This window comes from Malaya genurostris, chromosome 1 (genome assembly GCF_030247185.1).
Source record: "Malaya genurostris strain Urasoe2022 chromosome 1, Malgen_1.1, whole genome shotgun sequence".
Classification (NCBI taxonomy): domain Eukaryota; kingdom Metazoa; phylum Arthropoda; class Insecta; order Diptera; family Culicidae; genus Malaya; species Malaya genurostris.
Window position 1 is genome coordinate 136,590,540 of NC_080570.1, and position 22,813 is coordinate 136,613,352.

The following is a 22,813-nucleotide window of genomic DNA, read 5'->3' on the forward strand; positions in this document are numbered from 1 at the left end:
TTCATCAAGGCTTAGCATTTATTTGTAGAAGTTTACTGATATTTTAATATTCTGTGGCAAACGAGTCGCGTTCGAATTCATTCGAGTGAAAACGAGAATGGCTTATTCGTATTCGTTCGAAAGTATCCGTTCGTCGTATGGTGGATACGGACGTAAACAAGAATGAGGGTATTAGGCTGCATGCATTCGACACATACAATGAGTCTTGAAGTTCTTGCGGGAGTTCTTCCATTGAAAGATTGTTTTGGGAGCTTTCATCACGACTGCTAATAGGATGTGAGGTACTAAATCCGCTGGTTGTTAATAACTTCGAAAGGCTAGCTGAGCTTCAATCTCAAACAAGATTCATGACAGTAAATTTTAACCATATATGTCAGAGAAATCAACCCCTCAAGATATATTCCTATCCGTGACACCTTCCTATATGTCCCTGACTCAACTTTATTTTCCGACACATCCATGCAGCGCGAAGTGCGTGGAATCCCGGAACACCTACGCTCGATGAAAATCCCAAAAATATTTTCAAGTAAGTTCAGGCATATTGACGCTGAGAAAATATTTTACACGGACGGATCACGAATTGAAGATTTGGTATATTCAACTATAATGTTTCGGCTTCATTTAGGCTTTAAGAACCTGCATCTGTTTATATAGCAGAGTTAGCAGCAGTTCATTATAGCTTGAGTGTAATCGTCACATTATCTCCAAACCATTAACATAGTGCCTGAACGTCATATTGAATAATAATTATCAAATCACAATAGTTTGGGTCACGTAAGGTAGATCGAATAAGTAGAGAGCGATCTACAAAGTATCCGTGTAAGAAAAGGTATGTATTACCAAGAGTAGCATTAGTTGCATTGTGATACATTTTGGGATCGGTTCTTGAAAACATAAAAACTACGCATTCATACTTATAATATAGCAATTTATTTAACATTTATCTATTTACACGATTCCTCTTATCCTTACCACTATCTGTTTTTGTTGTTTCAATTTGATTTTATTACGTCTTACACACGCTGGTTTACTTCGCTCTAAAACTGAAACGAAACAATCGAACAAAATTCTCCTAGCAGCGCCCACACACTTTCGCTCACTTCGAACACAACTCCCAACATTAGGCTAACCTCCTGGTTTCCTTCATTAATTAATTTTGTCCTCAGTACTTTCGTTTAACTACACTTTGAACAATCGTGGGATAGGCAAAGGGGTAAGATGGAGAGGTAAATAAAATATAAAGCAAATAACTTCAAAGAATTTACAATTTCGCTCAACGACGACGACCGGCGCAGAAGGAAAGGGAGGAAAAGAATTAACATCCTCATATCCTACTACTGCTACTACTACTACTACTACTAGTACTACTACTACTGCTACTATTACTACTATTACTAATAGTCTGATGATTCGAATGTTTATGATGCTGTTGTTGCTGATGTTTGTTGGGCGGGTGCGACTGGTGGGTGAAGTGAGCAATACTACTGCTTTTACTGCTACCACTCTGACTACTACCACTGCTACTGGGACCTGGTTGCTGTTGCTGTTGTTGCCGCGATGATCCGGATCGCACAGGTTGGTGATTCGAGTGTAGTGGAGTTGATGCTGGGTGAATGCTATTGTTGACGCAATTCGCCCGTACTGCATTTTGATACTGCTGCTGTTGTAATTTCTGTTGCTTTTCGTGAGCCGCCAGCTGTTCATCCCACCATTCCTGAATGCTATCGGCCATCTTTTTCCGCCGAAATCGCAGTGCTTCCTTCACGCACATCTCGATGAATGTAGTCTTGATCTGAAGGTCGCCCTTTATCAGGTGCAGGTGTTCCAGCAGCAGCGAATAGTTCCTCCCCGGACGCCGGATGTCTTTGAAGATTATCGAGCGGGTTTCGTAGTTTTCCTCGCGAATTCGCGTACGTTCCTCCTCGGTCAAAGGCCGGGGAAGTTTGGGGCTAGGTTGGGTAACAACTACCGCCTTAGCTGGCGGGCTGGGGATGATGTGGTCACCACCATTCAGGAGGATACGGTCACTTGTACTGACACTTTCTACTTTTAAAGTGGGAGGCTCAGCTTTAGGTTTTACGGCTTTCAAAGGTTTCACTTGTTCAGGCTCTGGAGAAGGTTCCTCCGGCGTTGCAAAGGTATTGCCACCGTTGTGGCAGGTTTTCAAAATATTGGATATTTCCAGTACATCGTTCATATCATTTGTGCTGCTGCTGGTCGCTAAACTGATATTGGTGCTGGCAGTACAACTACTGTTACTGGTGGTGCTGGTCGCTACGACCACTGGATTGAGAATTGAACTAGCTGCAGGACTGACCGTTGCCGTTGTGGTATGATGCGGTGGATAATGAAGCGGGTGATGGTGATAGTGATGATGGTAAGGCATACTGTTTGGCGTCGATTGTGCGTAATCCGGCATCGTGGTGTCCATCGGTTCCGGCGGTTGCCCAGCACCTAAACCACCACCTTCGTCTGGGCCTTCGATGAATTCGCGCACGTGAGCATTGATGGGACTTTCCTCGTCTTTGTCACTGGGGAATTCAAAGTCCACCACCAGTTCACCGTCGCGATCGTCGTCCAGCTCAGATTCCGACCCGATACTAGTGATCGATGATACGCTTTCGTCGTCTGAGGTGAAGTCGGCCAGTGAGCTCGTTTCCGACGTTACACTAGACGATGAACTAGAACTCAACCCGGTACATTTACGCTTGAAAATATAATCTTTCCTAATTGGCCCCGCTTTGCGTTTACGGCTCAGTCTTGCATTTGGATCCGTTCTGTTTTTCAGTGCTCCCACACCCAGCTCGCCTCGACCACCCTTCATCGGTGCTATCTCGTTCAAATCCGCCTCGTCGACCATTACCATATTTTTATCCTTCTTGTAAGGATTACCGAACATGTGCTGCCTAACATTCGTCGGTTCCAATTCTCTAAGGGGAGTCTCCTTGTTTTTCAGATACTCCTGATAGTTGCCCATATCGGCAATCGGTAAACAGTGGCCACTGTCCTTTGTGTACACCGTTATTCCACTGGTCGGCAACCGGAAGAAGTTCTCCCTCATCCGAGCAATCTCGTCGATGAGATCCCTCCTGGGGATATCGAACGGATTACGGTAGTTTTTCGTCGCGGCCGGTCTCATCACAGTCGGTACCACAATTGTGTAGTTGTCGAAGCTAGCAATGTCAGCGTGCACCTTATTGAACGCATCCTTCAGCATCGGATGGGAAATCAGATCCCGCTTCAGTTGCAACCCCGGGTTCAGCTTCACCGTTTCCAACTGATGGTAGGCAGGCTTCGGTTGTTTTAGCTGCTTGAACACTCGCAGGCATAGATTTTCTTGGTCCTGTTTGGCTGTATTCTTCATCTGCTTAAGATAGTTCGCTACCGCTGGACTCAAATAGCTGTCCAGATTTTCCGGCAGTATGTACTGCACTAACTGATAGGGCACATTTGGGGTCGTAGCCAGGGCTCGTCTCAAAAACGGACAGTAGTACTGTGGGATCGATTTAACATAATTGCTAAACTTATAGATCCAGTCGTTTGGCGGATTTAGATTGTATTTGTGAAACAAATCGTTGATCAGTGGTAAAAAAGTTTGATAGTTGTACGGTAGAACGTACAAACTAACAACGGTCATCGTACTACTCGGCTTCAGGAAACCGAAAGGCATCTCAATTCCATGCATACCGCTGGATACGATCAATGGCCACACCTTGTTGCTTTCCTTCTTCGACAGAATCTGGAGCGTCAGCGGACTCGGCTCCAGCTCGTACTTGTCTATGGGAAAGTTTCTCAGCATTACCGGTTCATCACAGCATGGAGTAATAATTTTAATTTTCGGATGAGCATCCCTCGGCGGTAAACTGCTGGACTTCGGATCGGGCCAGTATGGTTCCGGGATGGGCCAGAAACCAACCGGAAATGTTTTCTGCTGCGGGTGCTTCTGCACGTAGATCATCCGCTTGATAGACTGAAACTGAAGATCGGCTCCCCCATTTTCGCCATTGTTCGTCGTAAGTAGCTGGTCAAAATGAATCACCACACCTGGTTGCACCTTCTGCACCAGACTCTCAATGCACTGATTCAGCACATACTGGGACCGGATCTTGTACGAACGACCGCCCGTTACCTGTTGGGATGGAGATGAAAAACAGAACATGTAAAATAAAGTTTCATCGTTTGATCAGCATAAAAAGTTTAATATATGAGCGTGAAAAATGGAGGTCAAATGCTCAAACTATATACTATAAAGTAGCTTTTCATAGTTCAATAATTCTTACAATGGTTATTTGTCGTTGTAAAACGACATTAGTTAGTCAAAATCTGATACCCGAACCACTGTAATTCATCCGACATTAATTACATAACAACGGCTTATACGTGATGATTCAAAATAGGATGACAGTGGGTTGTGTTATGGACAAATGGGAGTTTTGCACGCAACCCAGCAATACCACCAGTGGTTCCCAACTGGTCACTACATGGCTAGCTCATTTTTGGTGGGCAGTAAATTTTATATAATCAACAGATGGATAACGATGAATTTTTCCTTGTGTACGTAATGGTTGAGCATTTTCGAGATTCACTATCATTTGGTTATTTTGCATCAATCCGCAAAGATTTCAAAGATTGTTGCAAACATTGGATGACTATGACTTTATAACTGTACCGGTTTATAAGAGAAGGGTTTTGTTACCAATCAGGTATCTCCACTCTTAATTTGGAAAATTTTACCGCAAATCACAAAAACACTATCAATTTCATGGTGTTTGCCCAAACAAACAATAATTGACAAACACTCGAAAATACTTACAAAGATAGAAAAATTTTTGAATATCTATGTGACTAAGTCAGTTATAGAACTTGGTCAAAAAATCTTGTTTGAAACGAGTATACATCGAAATTATTGACCATGTTCAAGACATTTATGGTTTTGGTTTTACTTCTTGTGTGAGAGAAAACAAAAATAATTTAGATCAAACAATTCACTTTAGAGATGGGCAATTCGTTCGTGAACGGTTCTAAAGAACTAAAGACTGTCCTAGAAAGTATGGACGCAACCAAAAACCGCTGCCATTTCGCAATGGTTCAGAATCTGTTGTTTACACTTTTCTCTAACCACTTGTGCAGTTGTTTATTCGTTTCCATTAGTTTGTTTCGAAATGCGTGGACTTTCAGCAGAACAACGTCGAAAAATTGTGTACAAATGGTGCACAGAACGCCGACTGTCACTGAGAAAGATAGCAAAAATGGAAGAAGTAAGTGAAAAAGCCGTGCGAAATGCAATAAGGAATTTCGGTGAGGATAACACCTTTGAAGATAAACCGAAAACGGGTCGATAAAAAAGGTCCTGCTAACCCTCAGTTGGATAAACGTATACTGAAGGCGTTCGAGCAAAAGAAGGAGGTTTAAGTTCGGGATGTGGCCAACAAAATGGGCACTTCGAAGTCATATGTTCTTCGTGCTTAAGAACGTTTGAATCTTCGAACTTATAAGAAGTAGAAACAACCAAAACGTAGTCCGAAACAAGAAGCATCGATCAGGCCGAGAGTTCGAAAGCTGTACAATACGATTCCTGCTGGAGATTTGAGCTGCATAAATATGGACGACGAAACCTACGTGAAACTCGATTACAAATCCTTGCCGGGACCACAATATTGTACGGTGCGAGAAAGGCAAGTATTAAACCAGTCCGAGACATCGATTGAAGTCGAAAAATTTGGTAAGAAAGCTATGGTCTGGCAAGCAATTTGTAGCTGCGGTAAGATTTCGAAACCCTTCATCACCACTGCTTTAATGAACAGCGAAATATACATCAAGGAATGTTTACAAAAACGACTTCTACCCATGATTCGAAGCCACAAGGATCCTGCTGTCTTCTGGCTAGATCTTGCTGCTTGCCACTACTCGAAATCAACGGTAGAATGGTATACTACCAAAATCGTCACTTTCGTCCCAAGATACATGAATCCACCAAATTGCCCACAACTTCGACCAATTGAGGAATTTTTGGCATTAACGAAGGCACATCGCAGGAAACATGTCTCGGCAGCCGAAATCATTCAACAGTTCGAAAAAGATTGGAAAAAAGTGTCGAAGCTTGTCGCCAAGAAGTCTGCACGGAATTTAATGAGGAACGTTCGCAAGAAGGTGCGCCAGCTAGTCTACAATGGCTAAGTAGCAAATGTTGAGAATAATATTCTGTTTTAGTCTAATATTATCAGTATATCGAATATTTCTTTTTTCGAGAACAGTATCAATATGTGATCAATATTTCCTTTTTCGAGAACAGTAGTTCTCTAATAAGAAAGCTTCATCACGAAACCTCAGTTCAAATTCGTGCTCGCTTAACCTTACAAAACTAAGTTCTCGTTTAGTCTTTGCAAAAAAAAAACATATACACTCTAACTAAGAACGAACGAGCGAACGGCTCTGGAGAACTAGTTCTTTCAATAGAACTCTGCAGTACTAAACGGTTCTTTAAAATAAACTGTTTTGCCCATTTGTAGTTCACTTACGACTCACAGTCTTCTAAATGAAAAATTAAGACACAAGTATTAGTGTGAAGGATTGACATGATTGTGTTTATCATTTTTATTGCTAGTTGAGTTTATGATCGTTAGAAAAACTCACAAATCTTCTCACTCAGTAATAATTAAGCGATTTCTCAGTTTGATAACTATGAAGAACTAGAACTATGAACTCTGAGGACAGGATATAAAGAAAAAAAAACACAATAACATTTTTTGTAACAATGTTTCATTAGCCAACATAAAGCTTGGGATTGACAGCCTAGTCCAATTTAAAATAACGTCAAATCTCGAAATGAAGTCTTTTGAAGGAAATTCTAAATGAGCTCAGTGTTCCTGCAGATCTCCATATTTAGCCTGTCGTTGAGCGAACTTCATCAGCTCAAAGGTTTTTGTCATAATAAATTGATCGCGTTTCGATTGCAGGCTGACTTCACTGAAATTAAAGCACAAATTTGTTCCGAACACTATTTTCCAATGCATTTGACCAAGCCTACTGTTTGATTTTGATATTTGCTTCTCGATTGTGGAAATGACATTTTAGCCGAAGTGTGCATCGCGAAAATCCATACTACTCGCTCGCACAGTTGTCGGAATTGAATGTAACCAAATTAACTGTTACTAATGTAATTAAAAGTATTCGGATATCGTTTGTCGGTAGTCTGTAAGTCCAGATCGGCAAGAAATTCAAGTCCGGATGTCGAAAAATCGTCATAGTGACCCCTGTTACCCGTCAATTTTGAGTTTACTTCCCACTAAAGCTGAACTGGTACCCACTTAAGGGCCTTGGGAATCACTGTGCTAAATAACCATAATGCCAAATAATTTTATGCCAAACTCACACCTATTTTGGGGGTTGATTTTAGTCATAAAGTAGTGTTGAATTCAAACCTTAACCCTTCTTCTTTCCGAGAAGACGATCTACGAACTATGATGACAGGTTCGTGTCCTTCCTCTGGGCGATACTTTTTCGCAAAACTTTCCATTTTTGGCTGTTTCATGCATTTTCATCTTTCCTCTCTGTCTGTTGCGTATTAGTAGTATTCTCACACCGCCACACTGAAGAAATTTTTACGCGGGGGATGTTTACGCCACAGAAAAAATTGCGTAACTTTGGAAATCCGCATAACTTCGTAAATCTGAGTATAATCGAATGGCTTTGCAATTACGACTGAAAAGCGACTCACGAACGGAGGCCCAGAGATCCGAGTGTCATATACCATTCGACTCAGTTCGTCGAGATCACAAAATGGCTGTGTGTATGTATGTATGTGTGTATGTATGTGACAGGATAAGTTCACTAGATTTTCTCACGGATGGCTGAACCGATTTTCACAAACTAAGATGCAAATAAAAGATCTTGGAATTCTTTAAAAAGTCTCCAAAAATGTGATTCAGATACAACTTCCGGTATTACAGCGCGATAAGTGAAAATTTTTCATTTCATTGAGTTGTTTCTGTGGACCAAAGCTAATATTAGTCGACGTAATCCAACGCAATCCGTTGATTAAAAAAGCGAAATAAAAGGCTGACTCGACTAATGAGATGACCCAGGCGACAATTCCCCTACTTAATTTGTTAAGATTTCAGTTTAAAACAAACAACTCACCTCGCACATCTTCTCGATCATCGATTCGTCATGCGGCACCTTTCCATCGACCCGTTCGTCGGCCCGGTTCCCACTCATCCGTAGTACCAGCGAAAACAACCGCTGATCCCATCGGAACGGTTCCTTCGTCAGCTTGGTCCCCGGAATCTGTGCATGCAGCGGCAGTATAATCTCCTGGTGAACTCCATTCCGAAACGAATACTTTCCCCCGTCGGTCAGTACGATAATCACGGACGGTTCCAGATAGAACGGACAACGGCCCTGCCCGTACGTATCGATACCACTCTGCATCCGATTCAGGTTCAGAAGATCGAACGCATTTTTCAGTGCCTCACCCATCGACGTGAGTCCATTGCTCTGCAGGTTTTTCAACTCGTTCATAAACGTGGCGTGGTTCTCCTTCCAACCTGCCTTCACGTTGTTCGGTGGATCTTCGAACGTCAGCAGCATGTACCGATCGCCCATGCAATCCTGCGATCGTTGCCGATATTTGAGAAAAGTCTCAACCGCTCCCTTCGCAATGTCCAGATAGCTCTTCTGGACACCGTTGACGTGCGCTTTCTGGCACATGGACGCTGAGGTGTCCACTAGAAACAGGATGATCGTCATTTCAACGACGAGCTAACCGCTTAGTATTACAAGGCACACAGAGCGATCGCAAAATCATTCCCCGACAGCAGCAGCCACTTCCTCACCGTTAGCGCTTGTGCCACCGGAAGCGGGCATATGGATAATGGTACACTAGGTTTCCGCTGGAGGATTCCGAGGGGTTTTCTTCGGTGTGGCGTTTCTTTTAATTTTTTTTTTCAATGGACGATTCTGAAAAAAAGTAGTAAACGTACTCTGTTAGAATTTTTGGTACAAGTTATGATCCAGAATAAGGGATTTTCTCTCATCTTGCCTTCGATACTGAATTCTCGTTTTTAAATGTTTAGTAAGTAAGTGTTTGAATTAATCATGCTTCATGGTTTTATCAATTGAATGCTTTTTTTTTGAGTCAATCTAATGATTCATAAAATGTGGATACTTCACGCGTTTTTTTTTTTCGTGATAACGACTAATAAGCCGCCTTTCTACATCCACTTTTGAAAACTATCGTTTACTGCTGTGACTTACTTTCAGCGAGTACCGAGTCTTTCTGAACTCCTCTTGAAAGTGGAGTTGCTTACAGACCGTCATCACAAAAAATGCGAGATTTAAACTATAAGAGTACATTCAGCAGCTAGTAATTTTTCATAAGAGATTAGTAATAGAAAAGAAACTGAAACGAATGTATCCCAAGCCAGCCGTTTTAGATTTATTTATTAGTATACGCTGCTGTTCTATTTTTCTATCTACTCGAAACACAAATAAAATGTTGTACTTTCAATATTTAAATTTTAAAACTGACATAAATTATGCATCTAGAACCAGAACACTTCTAAACATGCCCTTAGTAATAGTATGATAATAGCAGTGCAATCAATTTTTTATGTGAATCACGGTCACAAAAATCTCCAAAGGCATCACATGAAAAATAGCAGAACTTTTCACTTCTTTACTTTACCTAACAGAACTGTTTCCGAAAAATGTACAGGAGTCCAATTCGGGAAATCGTCCTGTCGATTGAACTCTGAACTGTCATGTCAAACATTCGGAATGTCGCGCGCTGACGAGTATTTACATGTTCGTTAGTCTCAATGGCATGCGCATTTGCAATTGCATGACTATCAGTGATGTCAGATATACGGCAATCTCGGTAGATCTATGGATTCTAAGATTTTCTACTGAGAACTACACTAAACTATTTTTGAATGGTGACCAAAAAAGGTCTTCTCTTGTATATTTCCTGACCTGGAAGTATTCTTAAAGATAGTAGGATCGTAAGCGCCCCTTACACGATTATTTAGAAGAGTGTCATTACTAAGCAGTAATGTCATTTTTAATGAACGTGTAAGGGCAGTAATGTTGAATTATCCATAAAAATTTGGAATGTCATTACTTTAGTAATCATTAAAAATGACATTAATAATTCTCGTGTAAGGGCCGCTGTAGTACACAGTAAAAAAACCGCGTTATTTATTTAGGGCCTGGCAGACCGCTTTTACAGAGGGGCAGCCGGGGCACGGTTTCAGGGGGCCTTTTACGAGGCTCAGCGAGCAAAAAAAACAGGACATTCAGTTTATTAGGGGCACTCAAATAAATTTTGCCCAATAATACGTAAAAGCTACGCTGGTGCCAAATGTCTTAGAAATACATGAAACATCCAGATCTGGTGTAATCTAAATCTAAAAAATATTGAAAACAATCGACTCTGAGACTTGAAAAATTTTGAAATTTCCAAAATCGAACTTTTTTTGATGCCAAATGTCTAAGAAACGTATAAAACGTCGAGATCTGGTGTAATCTAAAAAATTTTTTCTTCGAAATACATCGAAAATTGTCTAAATGTCAGAGAGTTAACTTAAAAAATTCTTGATAACTCAAGATCTCGACGTTTCATGCATTTCTAAAACGATTTTAAAAAACATCCCGATACGACTTCCGGTTCCGAAATTACCGGCTGATAAGCATAAAAAATTGAAAAAGCCGTATAATTCACAAATTGTGCAGGTCTGGTTAGTTGGTTACCAAAAATTTTATTTCCAGGTATACCGAACTTCACTTCCTAGTTCCGGAAGAACCGGAGGCTGTCATAAAACTTACTTCATTTCCTCAGAACTTAGGCTCAAACAAGGGGCAAATCACTCTAAACTCTAGACAATCTCATACTAATAAACTCATGTCATTCCAAAACAATTTTCTCTAATCTCTTTTAATCCCAACTAGTCTAGATAAATTTGGGTAATTTAAAACTAATCCAACCTAGTTTTGCCTAATCTTGTATGAAGTGTATCTGTCATTCGAGCTCCCACGCAGAGATGCCATTTATACAGATTTATCTGTATTATACAGATTTTTACATGCGCATACAGATTTAATACAGAGTACAGATTTTATACAAATTTCTCAAATTAAATACAGATTTATATAGACCACTTACCACAAAAAGTAAGAAAGAAATAATGAAACTTTTCCGTCTGAGCGTGTTTGATTACCCATATTCAAATGAAAATTTTTTCGTGCAGCGCCATGAAACTTTATTGTCAGACTGAAAAGTTGTATGACCTGACTTGACGTTGCGTAATGGGCGTTTGAATTCCATGTTTGAATTCCAAGTCATCATTTTCAAACGAAAAAAGTATATGGATTTACAATTCAATTGTGGTTGATAACAAAAACAATTAAATTTCGTCGTTGAATGTTCATGTCCGTGCGGCAAGGACTTACGATATAGAGGAATGCTCTTTGCATCTGCCATTCTATAACAATAATCTAATGGAATAACATCTTCAAACATCATTTTATTTCCGAAATTTCCTTTCTGAATACAGATAAATACAGATTTTTTATACAAAACAATACAGGTTTTCTATGAAAAATATCTGGCATCTCTGCTCCCACGTTCACAGCTTCTTATGTCAAAATAATGCTTTTCCAGATCTCGGCTAAACTTCTCTAATCCCATTCTAATCCAGCGAGATCCCTGCTAAACTTTTTTACTCCCGGTAAAACTTGTTTGAGTTCAGACAAAGTTTAGAGTGATTTGCCCCTTGGGCTCAAATGAAAGATATTATGATCTCATAAGTCAACCACAGAGAACAGACATCCAAGCTCAAACTAAATTTTTCAATAAACCTGTGTAAGGCATACTAGATCCCAGGAATCTTACGGTTAAAATTGACGATTATGGTTCGGAAGATTTTTTTTTTCAATATCTGCAATTACGAAGGGGAGCCATCTAGGCCCTATGATCTTCTTGTTGTACTTTAACGATGTTACTTTTAGGGAATCGAATAGATGGAAGGACCGCGGATATCTTTCGCAGATGACCTCAAAATCTATCATGTTATTCGCAGCTCAGAGAATGCGACGTTCCTTCAGCGACAATCGGTAACCTTTGCGGGTTGGTGCAAATTGAATAGCATGACCGTTAACCCAGAAAATGCTCACTCATTAAGTTTACGAGAAAAAAAGTACCTTTGAAATTCGAATACTATATTAAGGGATTCATGATTGGTAGGCCCACATTGTGTCTGTTGATTTTTTTCAGTATTTGTACTCGAAAATTTGATTGATTTTATATAAATCATTTGTACAACACTTTTTTGTAAGATTTGTATTTTTTTCCACTATAGCTATTTGAAAAAATAGTTTAAAAAGTTTTCCTCTTTTCGAAAGACAGTCTAGATCAATTTTGGTTAGTGGCGTCAAAGTCTATAACAGATCGGCTGAAAAGTTCGTATCGTTTCTATGAGATGGCGCCACTAGAATTAAATCCATACCATTTTCAGTTAGTACCAACCTTCAAAAAATACGTGTATAAATTTGACAGCTGTCTTATTATTAGTTTGTGAGATATTGCATTTTGAGTGAAGCTACTTTTGTTATTGTGAAAAAATGGAAAAAAAGGAATTTCGTGTGTTGATGAAACACTACTTTTTGATGAAAAAAAGTGCCGCCGATACCAAAAAATGGCTTGATGAGTGTTATCCAGACTCTGCACCGGGCGAAGCAACAATTCGTAAGTGGTTTGCAAAATTTCGTACTGGTCATATGAGCACCGAAGACGATGAACGCAGTGGACGTCCAAAAGAGGCTCTTACCGATGAAAACGTGAAAAAAATCCACAAAATGATTTTCAATGACCGTAAAGTGATTCTGAGCAGTGTTTGGGGCTGTTATATCGAAATAAAACCGATTTTTTTCGTCGATATATAACAATGGACGAAACATGACTCCATCACTTCACTCCGGAGTCCAATCGACATTCAGCTGAGTGGACTGCACGCGATGAACCGAACCCAAAGCGTGGAAAGACTCAACAATCGGCCGGTAAGGTTATGGCGTCTGTATTTTGGGATTCGCATGGTATAATTTTCATCGACTACCTTGAAAAGGGAAAAACCATCAACAGTGACTATATATACTATATATATATAGCGTTATTAGAGCGTTTGAAGGACGAAATTAAAAAAAAAACGGCCTCATTTGGAGAAGAAAAAAGTTTTGTTTCATCAAGACAATGCACCGTGTCACAAGTCGATGGAAACCATGCTGAAATTGAACGAATTGGGCTTCGAATTGCTCCCTCATCCACTGTATTCTCCAGATTTGGCCCCCAGTGACTTTTTCCTGTTCTCAGACCTCAAGAGAATGCTCGCTGGTAAAAAATTTAGAAGCAATGAAGAGGTAATCGCTGAAACTGAGGCCTATTTTGAGGCAAAGGACAAATCGTACTACAAAAATAGTATCGAAAAGTTGGAAGATCGCTATAATCGCTGTATCGCCTCTGATGGCAATTATGTTGAATAATAAAAACGAATTTTGGCCAAAAAAATGTGTGTTTCTATTAAACGATACGAACTTTCCAGCCGAACTGTTACATATATTTTTCGAAGTAAAAGTAGGGTGGCTCTTAAAAAATCTCTTTTATCGTTATATCTTTTTCGTGAACAATTTTATGAGAAAATCGTCTTTCGAAGAATTGGCTTGTGCACAATTTTGCGCAGTTGAGATTTTCAATAGAAGCTCCAATCAAAAGTTATGATTGTTTTTTCATCAAAAACTAGTCAACCTTCAAACATCAATTTATAGCAGATGCCAGATCGATAAAATTTCATCCTATGCTGTTTCTGAAAGGTTATAAAATAAGGAAAGTTTGAAGAGAAATTCGAGAGGGTGTTATTTTTTAACTCAATTAAATCTACAGGGTCCGGCACTCGAAGTGTAACCAACTTCAGACCTTCGAGCCTGGCGTCAAGGTAAATGCGACATATTATCGGGAAAGTATTCTGGAGGTTGCTTTGAAGCCGTGGGCAGACAAACATTTCGGTGGCAGACCATGGACGTTTCAGCTGGACTCGGCACCGTCTCACAAAGCTCGAGTGAACCAAGAATGGCTGAAAAACAACGTTCCGAACTTCATCACGTCCACACAATGGCTCTCGAATTCACCAGATGCGAATCCAATGGATTATTCTCTTTGGGCCATTTTGGAGAGCAAAGTCCGAACTAAAAGATACACCAGTCTCGAGGTGCTGAAAAAAGTTATTGTCCGCGAGTGGGCCAAATTTTTTGACCGTCTCAAGGCCATAGTCAAGGCAAAAGGTGGTCATATCGAGCAAAAGTGAATTGGTTCTGAATTTTGTATTATTTTTACACATTTTGTACTTTGAATTAAGTAAAAGTAATTTTCCAAACTGAATTTATGGCCTTTTTAATTGGTTACATTTCGAGTGCCGGACCCTGTATGTTCAAATTGCTTACAAAAAATCGGAAAAGTCATATAATTCTTGAACATACTGCCTTCAGTAACACGATAGTTTGAAATAAGCCCCATAAGTGTCCCATACATCATTTTTCGAAAAATGCCCAACAAGAAAACAAAAGGGGTTTAAAATCAATCAAATCATTTTTTTTTTGGTAATAAGTTCAAATTGTTAAAAAAAAATCTATTTTCGGCTGTAGTTTTCTTGTTTATTTTTCGGAAAAGTGTTGTATTAGACACTCCAAGGGCTTATTTGAAACTATCATTTTGTTAAAGGTAGTATGCTGCTACGTTTTGACGTTCAAGAATTATATGACTTCCGATTTTTTGTAAGGCAATTTGAACATAAATTTAATTGAATTAATAAATAACATTGATGTTTGAAGTTTGACTAGTTTTTTATAAAAAAAACAGTCATAACTTCTGATTGGTAGCTTATATTGAAGAACTTATCAGTGCAAAATTGTACACAATAGTTAGCTAGTCTATTCTTCGGAAGACGATTTTCTCATAAAATTGCTCACTAAAGGGTTAGAACAATAAAAGTGATTTTTTAGGAGCTACCCTACTTTTACTCCGAAAAATGTATGTAACTCGATCAAATGAAGAGCTAGGAAGTTGACTTCTTCAGTTAAGTTGCTCAAATTTGAATTTACTACAATTTTGCTGTGAAGGGCAACCATTTTTTATTAAACACTAACTAAAAAAATAACATTTCAAGGCGAAAATATTTTTGTCTCACCAATTTCCCGTTTAGGACCACTGTGCAATGTATGAACGGTTGTTAGGAAATATAATCACCTATCTTGGTAAAAAAAATTTATCGAAATCAAATATGTTTTTTTTCTTTATAGATCAATTTTAAATTTTTAATCATTTTTTTTCTGTGTAGGACTAGATAAAAATTGGTTCATTTAATAAATTTTTTACTAGCACAACACGTTTTCAAAAAATTGGCTAAAAAAGTTTGACCCTTCTCAAAAGACAATCTAGACCAGTTCTTTCCCAAAGGGGTCGATATCGACCCCTAGTTCGTGGCAACACACGGTAGCGCTTAACACAATTTCGCTTCGCTGCCGCAGTGGTAGGGTGAGTTGGGAATCACTGATCTAGAAGAATTTTGCGAAAACAAAGTATGCAAAGTGGCCCTTTGTAACAAAGTCTCCATTTCCAGAAAGTTTCATTAAAATCTGAGAGAGTATTGCCAACTGCGAATACGATTTGGCGCACAATTCGTCAGCAGAGATGATAAGACATAACCCTTCTCTGCGCCTGTGTGAAGCTAGAAAGCAAATTCATGTCAGCTTCAACATGATCAGTTAAGGTGAACAGAAAACCAAACTGCAATACAGTTCTACAAACTCAAATCCTTTGCTCAAAGCAACCTATATCGAAAAACGTCTGAGCTAAACTTTCGGATAAAGTAATTTTTGGGCCTGGGTTCGAGTGCAGCGTGTCTGGTTGGGAAACAGTACCGATTTTGTTCAATGCACAATCAAACATCCAGTAAAATTGAATGTTTGTGAGTGCTTCTTAGAATGGAAATTCGGTTGCTTTTTACATAAATTTGAGTGCAGCAAAAATTCTCGAAATGAAAACTGTCGAGAAAATGTTTAAACCTGACAACAGAAATTGAACCCTTCAAGAGGGCAATAATCTGACGCAAATCATATCGAGACAACGCAGGAAAACATACTCACAATAAAGAGTAAGTGAACAAAATTATTTCATTACTTTCGACAAACTTGGGCCTGCTTGTGAAACAGACTGCAATCCAATGAGCAAAGTTATTCAATCTCTCCATTGACCCACCTGTATTGAAAATATCAATGCATCTACTGCTTGGAAAGATTTCCTCATATCGAATCTATTTTTTTTTTTCAAAAAATCAGTAAATGATTATCAGTAAAGCTGCTTCCACATTCATAGAACCCGAAAGTATGTAGTCCGCCATTAAAACTAAAATGATTCAGATATCACGGTACAACTGAGCGAATCCGCAAAAACAAATTGCATGTGCATTACAGCCAATACAGTAAACACATACACACGAACACTTTACTTATGCTGCTATTTAGCAGCATCATTAATTTTTTCGCTATCGTTTACCCCTCCGTACTCAACGTTCTCTTTGTTTTTGTTTGCGTAAAAAAGATCATACCTATTTATACATGTGCTCTAGTTTAATGGTGTACAGCGTAAAAGGTGGATATCCGTTTTGTTCGGCTTCCGTATGCGAAACTTTCAAATGCAAATCACAGGACAAAATTTGACTTCTACATTGAGCATAAACACTGGACTGGATTGAGTACGAATTGAATTATATAAGCCTGCGACGGTCAATTAGCTCGAAACGGAGATAAAATAATAGCCAGAATGACTGAAACACGCTATAAACAACAAACACCGTCATTGATATGCAATAGACGAACAGTGAAGCAAAGACTTGCCACCACAGTTCACTGAAACGAGGAGATGTGCAAACTCTATTACGGTCGGTGTGCTGCTTTTGCTTGGTTGGCTGCTGCTGTTTCTTAGCCTTTGGTGGAGCTGATTTTCCAATTCGCTTTCGCGAGCATGCACAGAAAATTCACACGCAGCTGTTTACATATTACCCTGATAAGTCGTTGGTTTGCCTTTGTATCGATACAGCGCATCGTCACTTTTGACAGCTGGTACGATTCAGACGGATGCAAATGTGTCAGAGCTATCGGTGACGCTCAGTATCGAGCAACCCCTTAATTGAAAGAAATCTTTCACTATTCGGCTCTTCGAATGTTGACATACTCGAGTAACGCTGTAAATCCCGAAGCAGTTACATTTTTTAGCCGGCAAATGTTTAAATAGTGCGAAATCGAATTATTGAAGCTGATTGTTATGAAAAATACCAAATCGATTGTCTTAAAAATCCCACAATAAATATTCACATCAAAATGCATTTACTACTACTAGCACAACATAAAGTAATGCCTATCATCCTTTAACTTCTATAACAATAACATTGAATCGAGTTTTCAACCGTAAACTTTAGGCGTTTTATCATTTTCAAAGCAGTAAATAACGGCACCAATAAACACATGTTTGCTGTTTCAACTCCAACGACTACGGATCGACGATTAATTATTAGTTCATATAAATCCGCTTCCCAAAATAATTTGCATATTTCATCACAAAATTTTTTTTCGAAAAATGAAACTAGCCACAATGGACAGATTTTTTCCGAAGACTTCAACCCGTCACTGAAACTTTTCACCTATTTTCCGGAAAGCTCACGGAGCGGCGCTGCCGGGCACACATCACTTTTCATTTTCTGATTTGCAAAATCGTTTCACATTCAGTCGTTTTCTCTCATCGCGCTCACATCTCACCGACTCATTCGAGAGCCGATGGGTCTAAAAAACGTTCCCGACAGAGCGAGCAAGCGAAGCTGTTAAGGCCAAGCGAGCAACATTCAGTCAACCCATCCCAACCGAGAGCCGTGGGAACGAGCGAGACGGACGATCACATCTCATGCGCGAGATATCTACCGAGCCAACGAGATCCCACCGAAGGAGTGATGAGAGTGTGCGAAGGAAAAATTATTTCCATTTTTCTAATACCTAGCCTCGAACGCAACAAATCCACCCCGGACGGTAGCGCGTTGAAATCCTCTGGACGTACTGGTTCGATCGGGGCGTGTTTTCTAACTGTTAAGAACACCTACAGGCAGCTTTTGGTCGAAAAAAATGTCCACCATACAGTAATCACGAACAAGATGATACAGATCACCGCTTGTTTTGAACCGTTCTCTTCCACTACTAGTTGACAACTGACAGACGGAGAGGTTCGCAACTCTCGTCGCGGTTCGGTCGCTCGGCTGCCTTCTTTCTGTACAGGCAGCACACACATCACAAACCTGATGCCAGCAGAGCACACTGCAAAGCCATAGAAGCGCGCTAATCTGCTCGCACTACTGCAGTTCAAAGCTAAAGTACTGGTTATGCTCATTCTCTATCTCTGTCTAGTTCGGTAAAATATTTGTCATTGATGTATTATAAATCTTTTCATCGCCATAAACAAAGTTGCCATTCATACTGATAGTTTTAAATAATTTAAAATTTTCTATAGATCTTCCATATATTTCTACACTCAAAAAAAAATTCACGTTCGATTCACTTGAAAAATCACGTAAACTGGTTTCAAATGTCAAATTGAATATTTTACGTGACGAAAATGAATGTTATACGAGCATCCTCTAAAATGAATAGAGTCATCACATAAGGTTTACGTGAATTGACCAAACGTCAAACAATCTACGTGAATTTCCAGTGTGAAAAACTCGATTTTGAAAATGGCGAACAGTGGCCCTCAAAGTGTGAATAGTATAAATATTTGCGAGAAATGTTATTTAATTACAATTTTTACTACATCGATCGGTTCATTCCAGTATGAAAGTTTCCATGTATTCGATTGGATCGAGTGCCTGCGTGAGTCCGGAAGTGTGCCCGCTCCTGCCGAATGCTTCAAACAGGCCGTTGGTCCACCGAAAAACGAGTTCAAAATCGGTATGAAGCTAGCGACACTGGACCCATGTAATGGTCCTCAACCTGCATCGGTAGTGTTGTGGGAGTTCTCGGATCTCGACTTCGGCTTCAGTTTGATGGCAGTGACAACATAACGATTTCTGGAGGCTTGTCGATTCGAGATCCCACGACGTTATTAGTTGCTTTTTATTTTTTATTTAAAATTCTATGCTGATTTTATAAAATAAATGTTTTGTTTTGCATGTCATTTTTCATTCTTTAGATTTATATAAAAATCTGAAATCTCCCTTTTGACTTCAACCAATATATAAAATAGTGATTCTTTGGTATCTAAATTTGATATGAACTGATAGATAAATGTGATATGAGCAGTACATTACATTTTACCTATGAAACACGTAATTTTTACTGGATTATGCATTAAACAGCTTTTAAATGCCAGTCTATTAAAACCTACGTGAAAAGTAGGGTGGAAAATATTCACATAACTTTTCACGTAACTATAACATGATTATTATTTTGAGTGTATTTCAAAGTTTTTATCACTATTGTACAAAATCTTAAAACCGCATGTTAGGTTCGTTAGAACATTCAGCACATACAAGCATGCAAACGATTATTTGGAGCAAACTCTAATTTAAATGATACAGTTCAACTCTAAAAAAAGTTGCGTTGAATTGTAAATTCGATAGTCTCACGAAAAAGGAGCCTAACTGCAAATGAGAGCCTCTCTTTGTTTATTTTCTCTTTTGATTATTGCAGAGCCATTACTGCAATTTCTTGAAAGTTTCCAACATATAACAAAACCTTGTGGTTTTAACTAAAAAAATTTGCAAACAGTACGGCGTTCAGTATAAAATCAATCCGGTGAGTCGTTAATGAAAAGTAAACAAAGATAAACTGTCATATGTCGTGAGACTATCGAATTGCTGAATTCTCGGTTGATTTTTCAAAAGGGCGTATAAGTAAGTGACAGTTTCTCTTTGTTTACTTTCTCTTCTATCAATTACCAAGAGGTTTCCACGTTTATCACTTAACTCCTTGCATAAAATGATACCCGTAACATTCGACTTTCGAACAGAACTGTGAAACCCAAGAAAATCTTTAAAATCACATCACAATAATCGAAAGAGAAAGTAAACAAAGATAAACTGTCACTTGCTCTTACGGCCTTCTGAAAAATCAACCGAGAATTACCAAATTTAATTTAAAAATAAATACAAATTTTCAAAAAAAAAACATCTGGAAGCTCTGGACAGGGCTGCTCTCATCGTTTGCTATAAAAGTGTTGCCGTTCTGTTGGTAGATTTTGTTGTGTTCCTCCGCGTATTTAAGCATGAAACAGAACCCACTTAGAAAAAACGTTCGACGGTGGCCTTTCGTTGGTCCAATACGTTGTATCGTTGGTTCAATCAACGTCCAATTAATCGTTCAACGGGAGGCTAACATGGGACCTTCGTTTGCCGATTTTTTCGTTCAACAAATCTGGCACACAGAGGTCTATTGTTGAGCCATTTTCAATATGAGGAGTTGAAGCCCCCGTTATAATAGTTTCACTGTAGTGTTTTGTATGTTTTATACACTTATTTTTTTAAATGAATACTACATACATGTAGAATACTACTTTATGTAGAATAACAACAAATTTTCTTTTTATATCAAGATAACACCCAATTTCAACACTATTTTTTCCCGAAGTTAAAAACAACAACAAACCGTTCCTGCAAACTGAAACAGACTCAGATGTAAAAACCGATTCCTACATGGATCGGTTCGGAATCGGTTAATCGATCTGATTCGGCATGCCTTTGGGAGTCATTCGGATTTCCGAATGAAAATCTAAATGATTAAACGGGTAACGGCTGTTTTAACCCACCCGCCTTTCTCAAATTACTCATATTTTCATAAATATTATGGTGGTGTTCTTCAAAACCATTTAATTGAATCTTTATCAAAAACATGAAAGTTTGCTTGCGCGTAAACTACCATTACTTACAAATTGAAACATTTTCAAGCCAAATTTAGTAGAATTTCATCATTCAATAGCAGTCTTAAATTTAAATTTCAAAACAATCTCATCTAATCCCTAAAACTTTCCTAAACTTACTTCATCCTACGCAACTCTTTTGAACGAAATTAAATCCGCTTAACTTACGCAAAGTTTTCCTAAAGTCTCTCCTGCTATATTTTGTTTGAGTGCAGATAAACTTTAGAGTAATTTGCTTCTAGGTTAGTGAGAAGGATGGGGTGAAAATTCAGAATGCTATCCACGAGCTTCGTAAGCTACTTAAGCCAAATCAGTCCCTTTTTCTGAATTTTTGGTTAGTTGGATTGGGTTTTTAGCTTGAAGCAAATATTTTCGCATCCAATACAACACACTCAATTGTTTTATGGTGGCTAATTTTATATTTCATTTTTTCTTCTGTTTTCGAAAACTTACATCGCCAGCTCCTTTAAACAATTAAATACATAACAGATCGGCTGAAAAGTTCGTATCGTTTCTATGAGAGGGCGCCACTAGAATTAAATCCATACCATTTTCAGTTAGTACCAACCTTCAAAAGATACGTGTATAAATTTGACAGCTGTCTGATTATTAGTTTGTGAGATATTGCATTTTGAGTGAAGCTACTTTTGTTATTGTGAAAAAAATGAAAAAAAAGGAATTTCGTGTGTTGATGAAACACTACTTTTTGATGAAAAAAAGTGCCGCCGATACCACAAAATGGCTTGATGAGTGTTATCCAGACTCTGCACCGGGCGAAGCAACAATTCGTAATTGGTTTGCAAAATTTCGTACTGGTCATATGAGCACCGAAGACGATGAACGCAGTGGACGTCCAAAAGAGGCTGTTACCGATGAAAACGTGAAAAAAATCCACAAAATGATTTTCAATGACCCTAAAGTGAAGTTGATCGAGATAGCTGACACCCTAAAGATATCAAAGGAACGTGTTGGACATATTATTCACGAATATTTGGATATGAGAAAGCTTTGTACAAAATGGGTGCCGCGTGAGCTCACAATCGATCAAAAACAACACCGAATTGATGATTCTGAGCAGTGTTTGGAGCTGTTATATCGAAATAAAACCGATTTTTTTCGTCGATATATAACAATGGACGAAACATGGCTCCATCACTTCACTCCGGAGTCCAATCGACAGTCAGCTGAGTGGACTGCACGCGATGAACCGAACCCAAAGCGTGGAAAGACTCAACAATCGGCCGGTAAGGTTATGGCGTCTGTATTTTGGAATTCGCATGGTATAATTTTCATCGACTATCTTGAAAAGGGAAAAACCATCAACAGTGACTATTATATAGCGTTATTAGAGCGTTTGAAGGACGAAATTTCAAAAAAACGGCCTCATTTGAAGAAGAAAAAAGTTTTGTTTCATCAAGACAATGCACCGTGTCACAAGTCGATGAAAACCATGCTGAAATTGAACGAATTGGGCTTCGAATTGCTCCCTCATCCACCGTATTCTCCAGATTTGGCCCCCAGTGACTTTTTATTGTTCTCAGATCTCAAGAGAATGCTCGCTGGTAAAAAAATTAGAAGCAATGAAGAGGTAATCGCTGAAACTGAGGCCTATTTTGAGGCAAAGGACAAATCGTACTACAAAAATGGTATCGAAAAGTGGGAAGATCGCTATAATCGCTGTATCGCCTCTAATGGCAATTATGTTCAATAATAAAAACGAATTTTGGCAAAAAAAAAATGTGTGTTTCTATTAAACGATACGAACTTTTCAGCCGAACTGTTATATTCAGTGGATTCTTCTACCCAAATTGTGTG

At 38.9% G+C, this 22,813-nt stretch overlaps 1 protein-coding gene across 2 annotated transcripts; it reads right to left on the reverse strand.

Moving 5' to 3' along the window:
• Positions 1–911: 911 nt before the first annotated feature.
• Positions 912–18,282, reverse strand: LOC131425864 (integrator complex subunit 6). Of its 2 annotated transcripts, none has more exons than XM_058588113.1 (3): positions 18,088–18,282; positions 8,140–8,958; positions 912–4,129 (listed from the first exon to the last, which is right to left on the reverse strand). In XM_058588113.1, the coding sequence occupies exons 2-3, from the start codon at positions 8,746–8,748 to the stop codon at positions 1,325–1,327; spliced, it is 3,414 nt and encodes a 1,137-aa protein (XP_058444096.1). In that variant the 5' UTR covers positions 8,749–8,958; positions 18,088–18,282; the 3' UTR covers positions 912–1,324. The 2 variants fall into 2 exon arrangements, with proteins under 2 accessions (XP_058444096.1, XP_058444097.1); XM_058588114.1 differs by lacking the exon at positions 18,088–18,282 and adding an exon at positions 16,650–17,084.
• Between the last annotated feature and the right edge of the window lie 4,531 nt (positions 18,283–22,813).

Bases quoted from the DNA above. Each gene is read 5' to 3' on its own strand.
- LOC131425864 (XM_058588113.1), bottom strand. From the start codon at position 8,748: ATGACGATCATCCTGTTTCTAGTGGACACCTCAGCGTCCATGTGCCAG. The intron at 4,130-8,139 runs GTGAGTTGTTTG...CCATCCCAACAG, and splicing joins TGATCGAGAAGATGTGCGAG to GTAACGGGCGGTCGTTCGTA.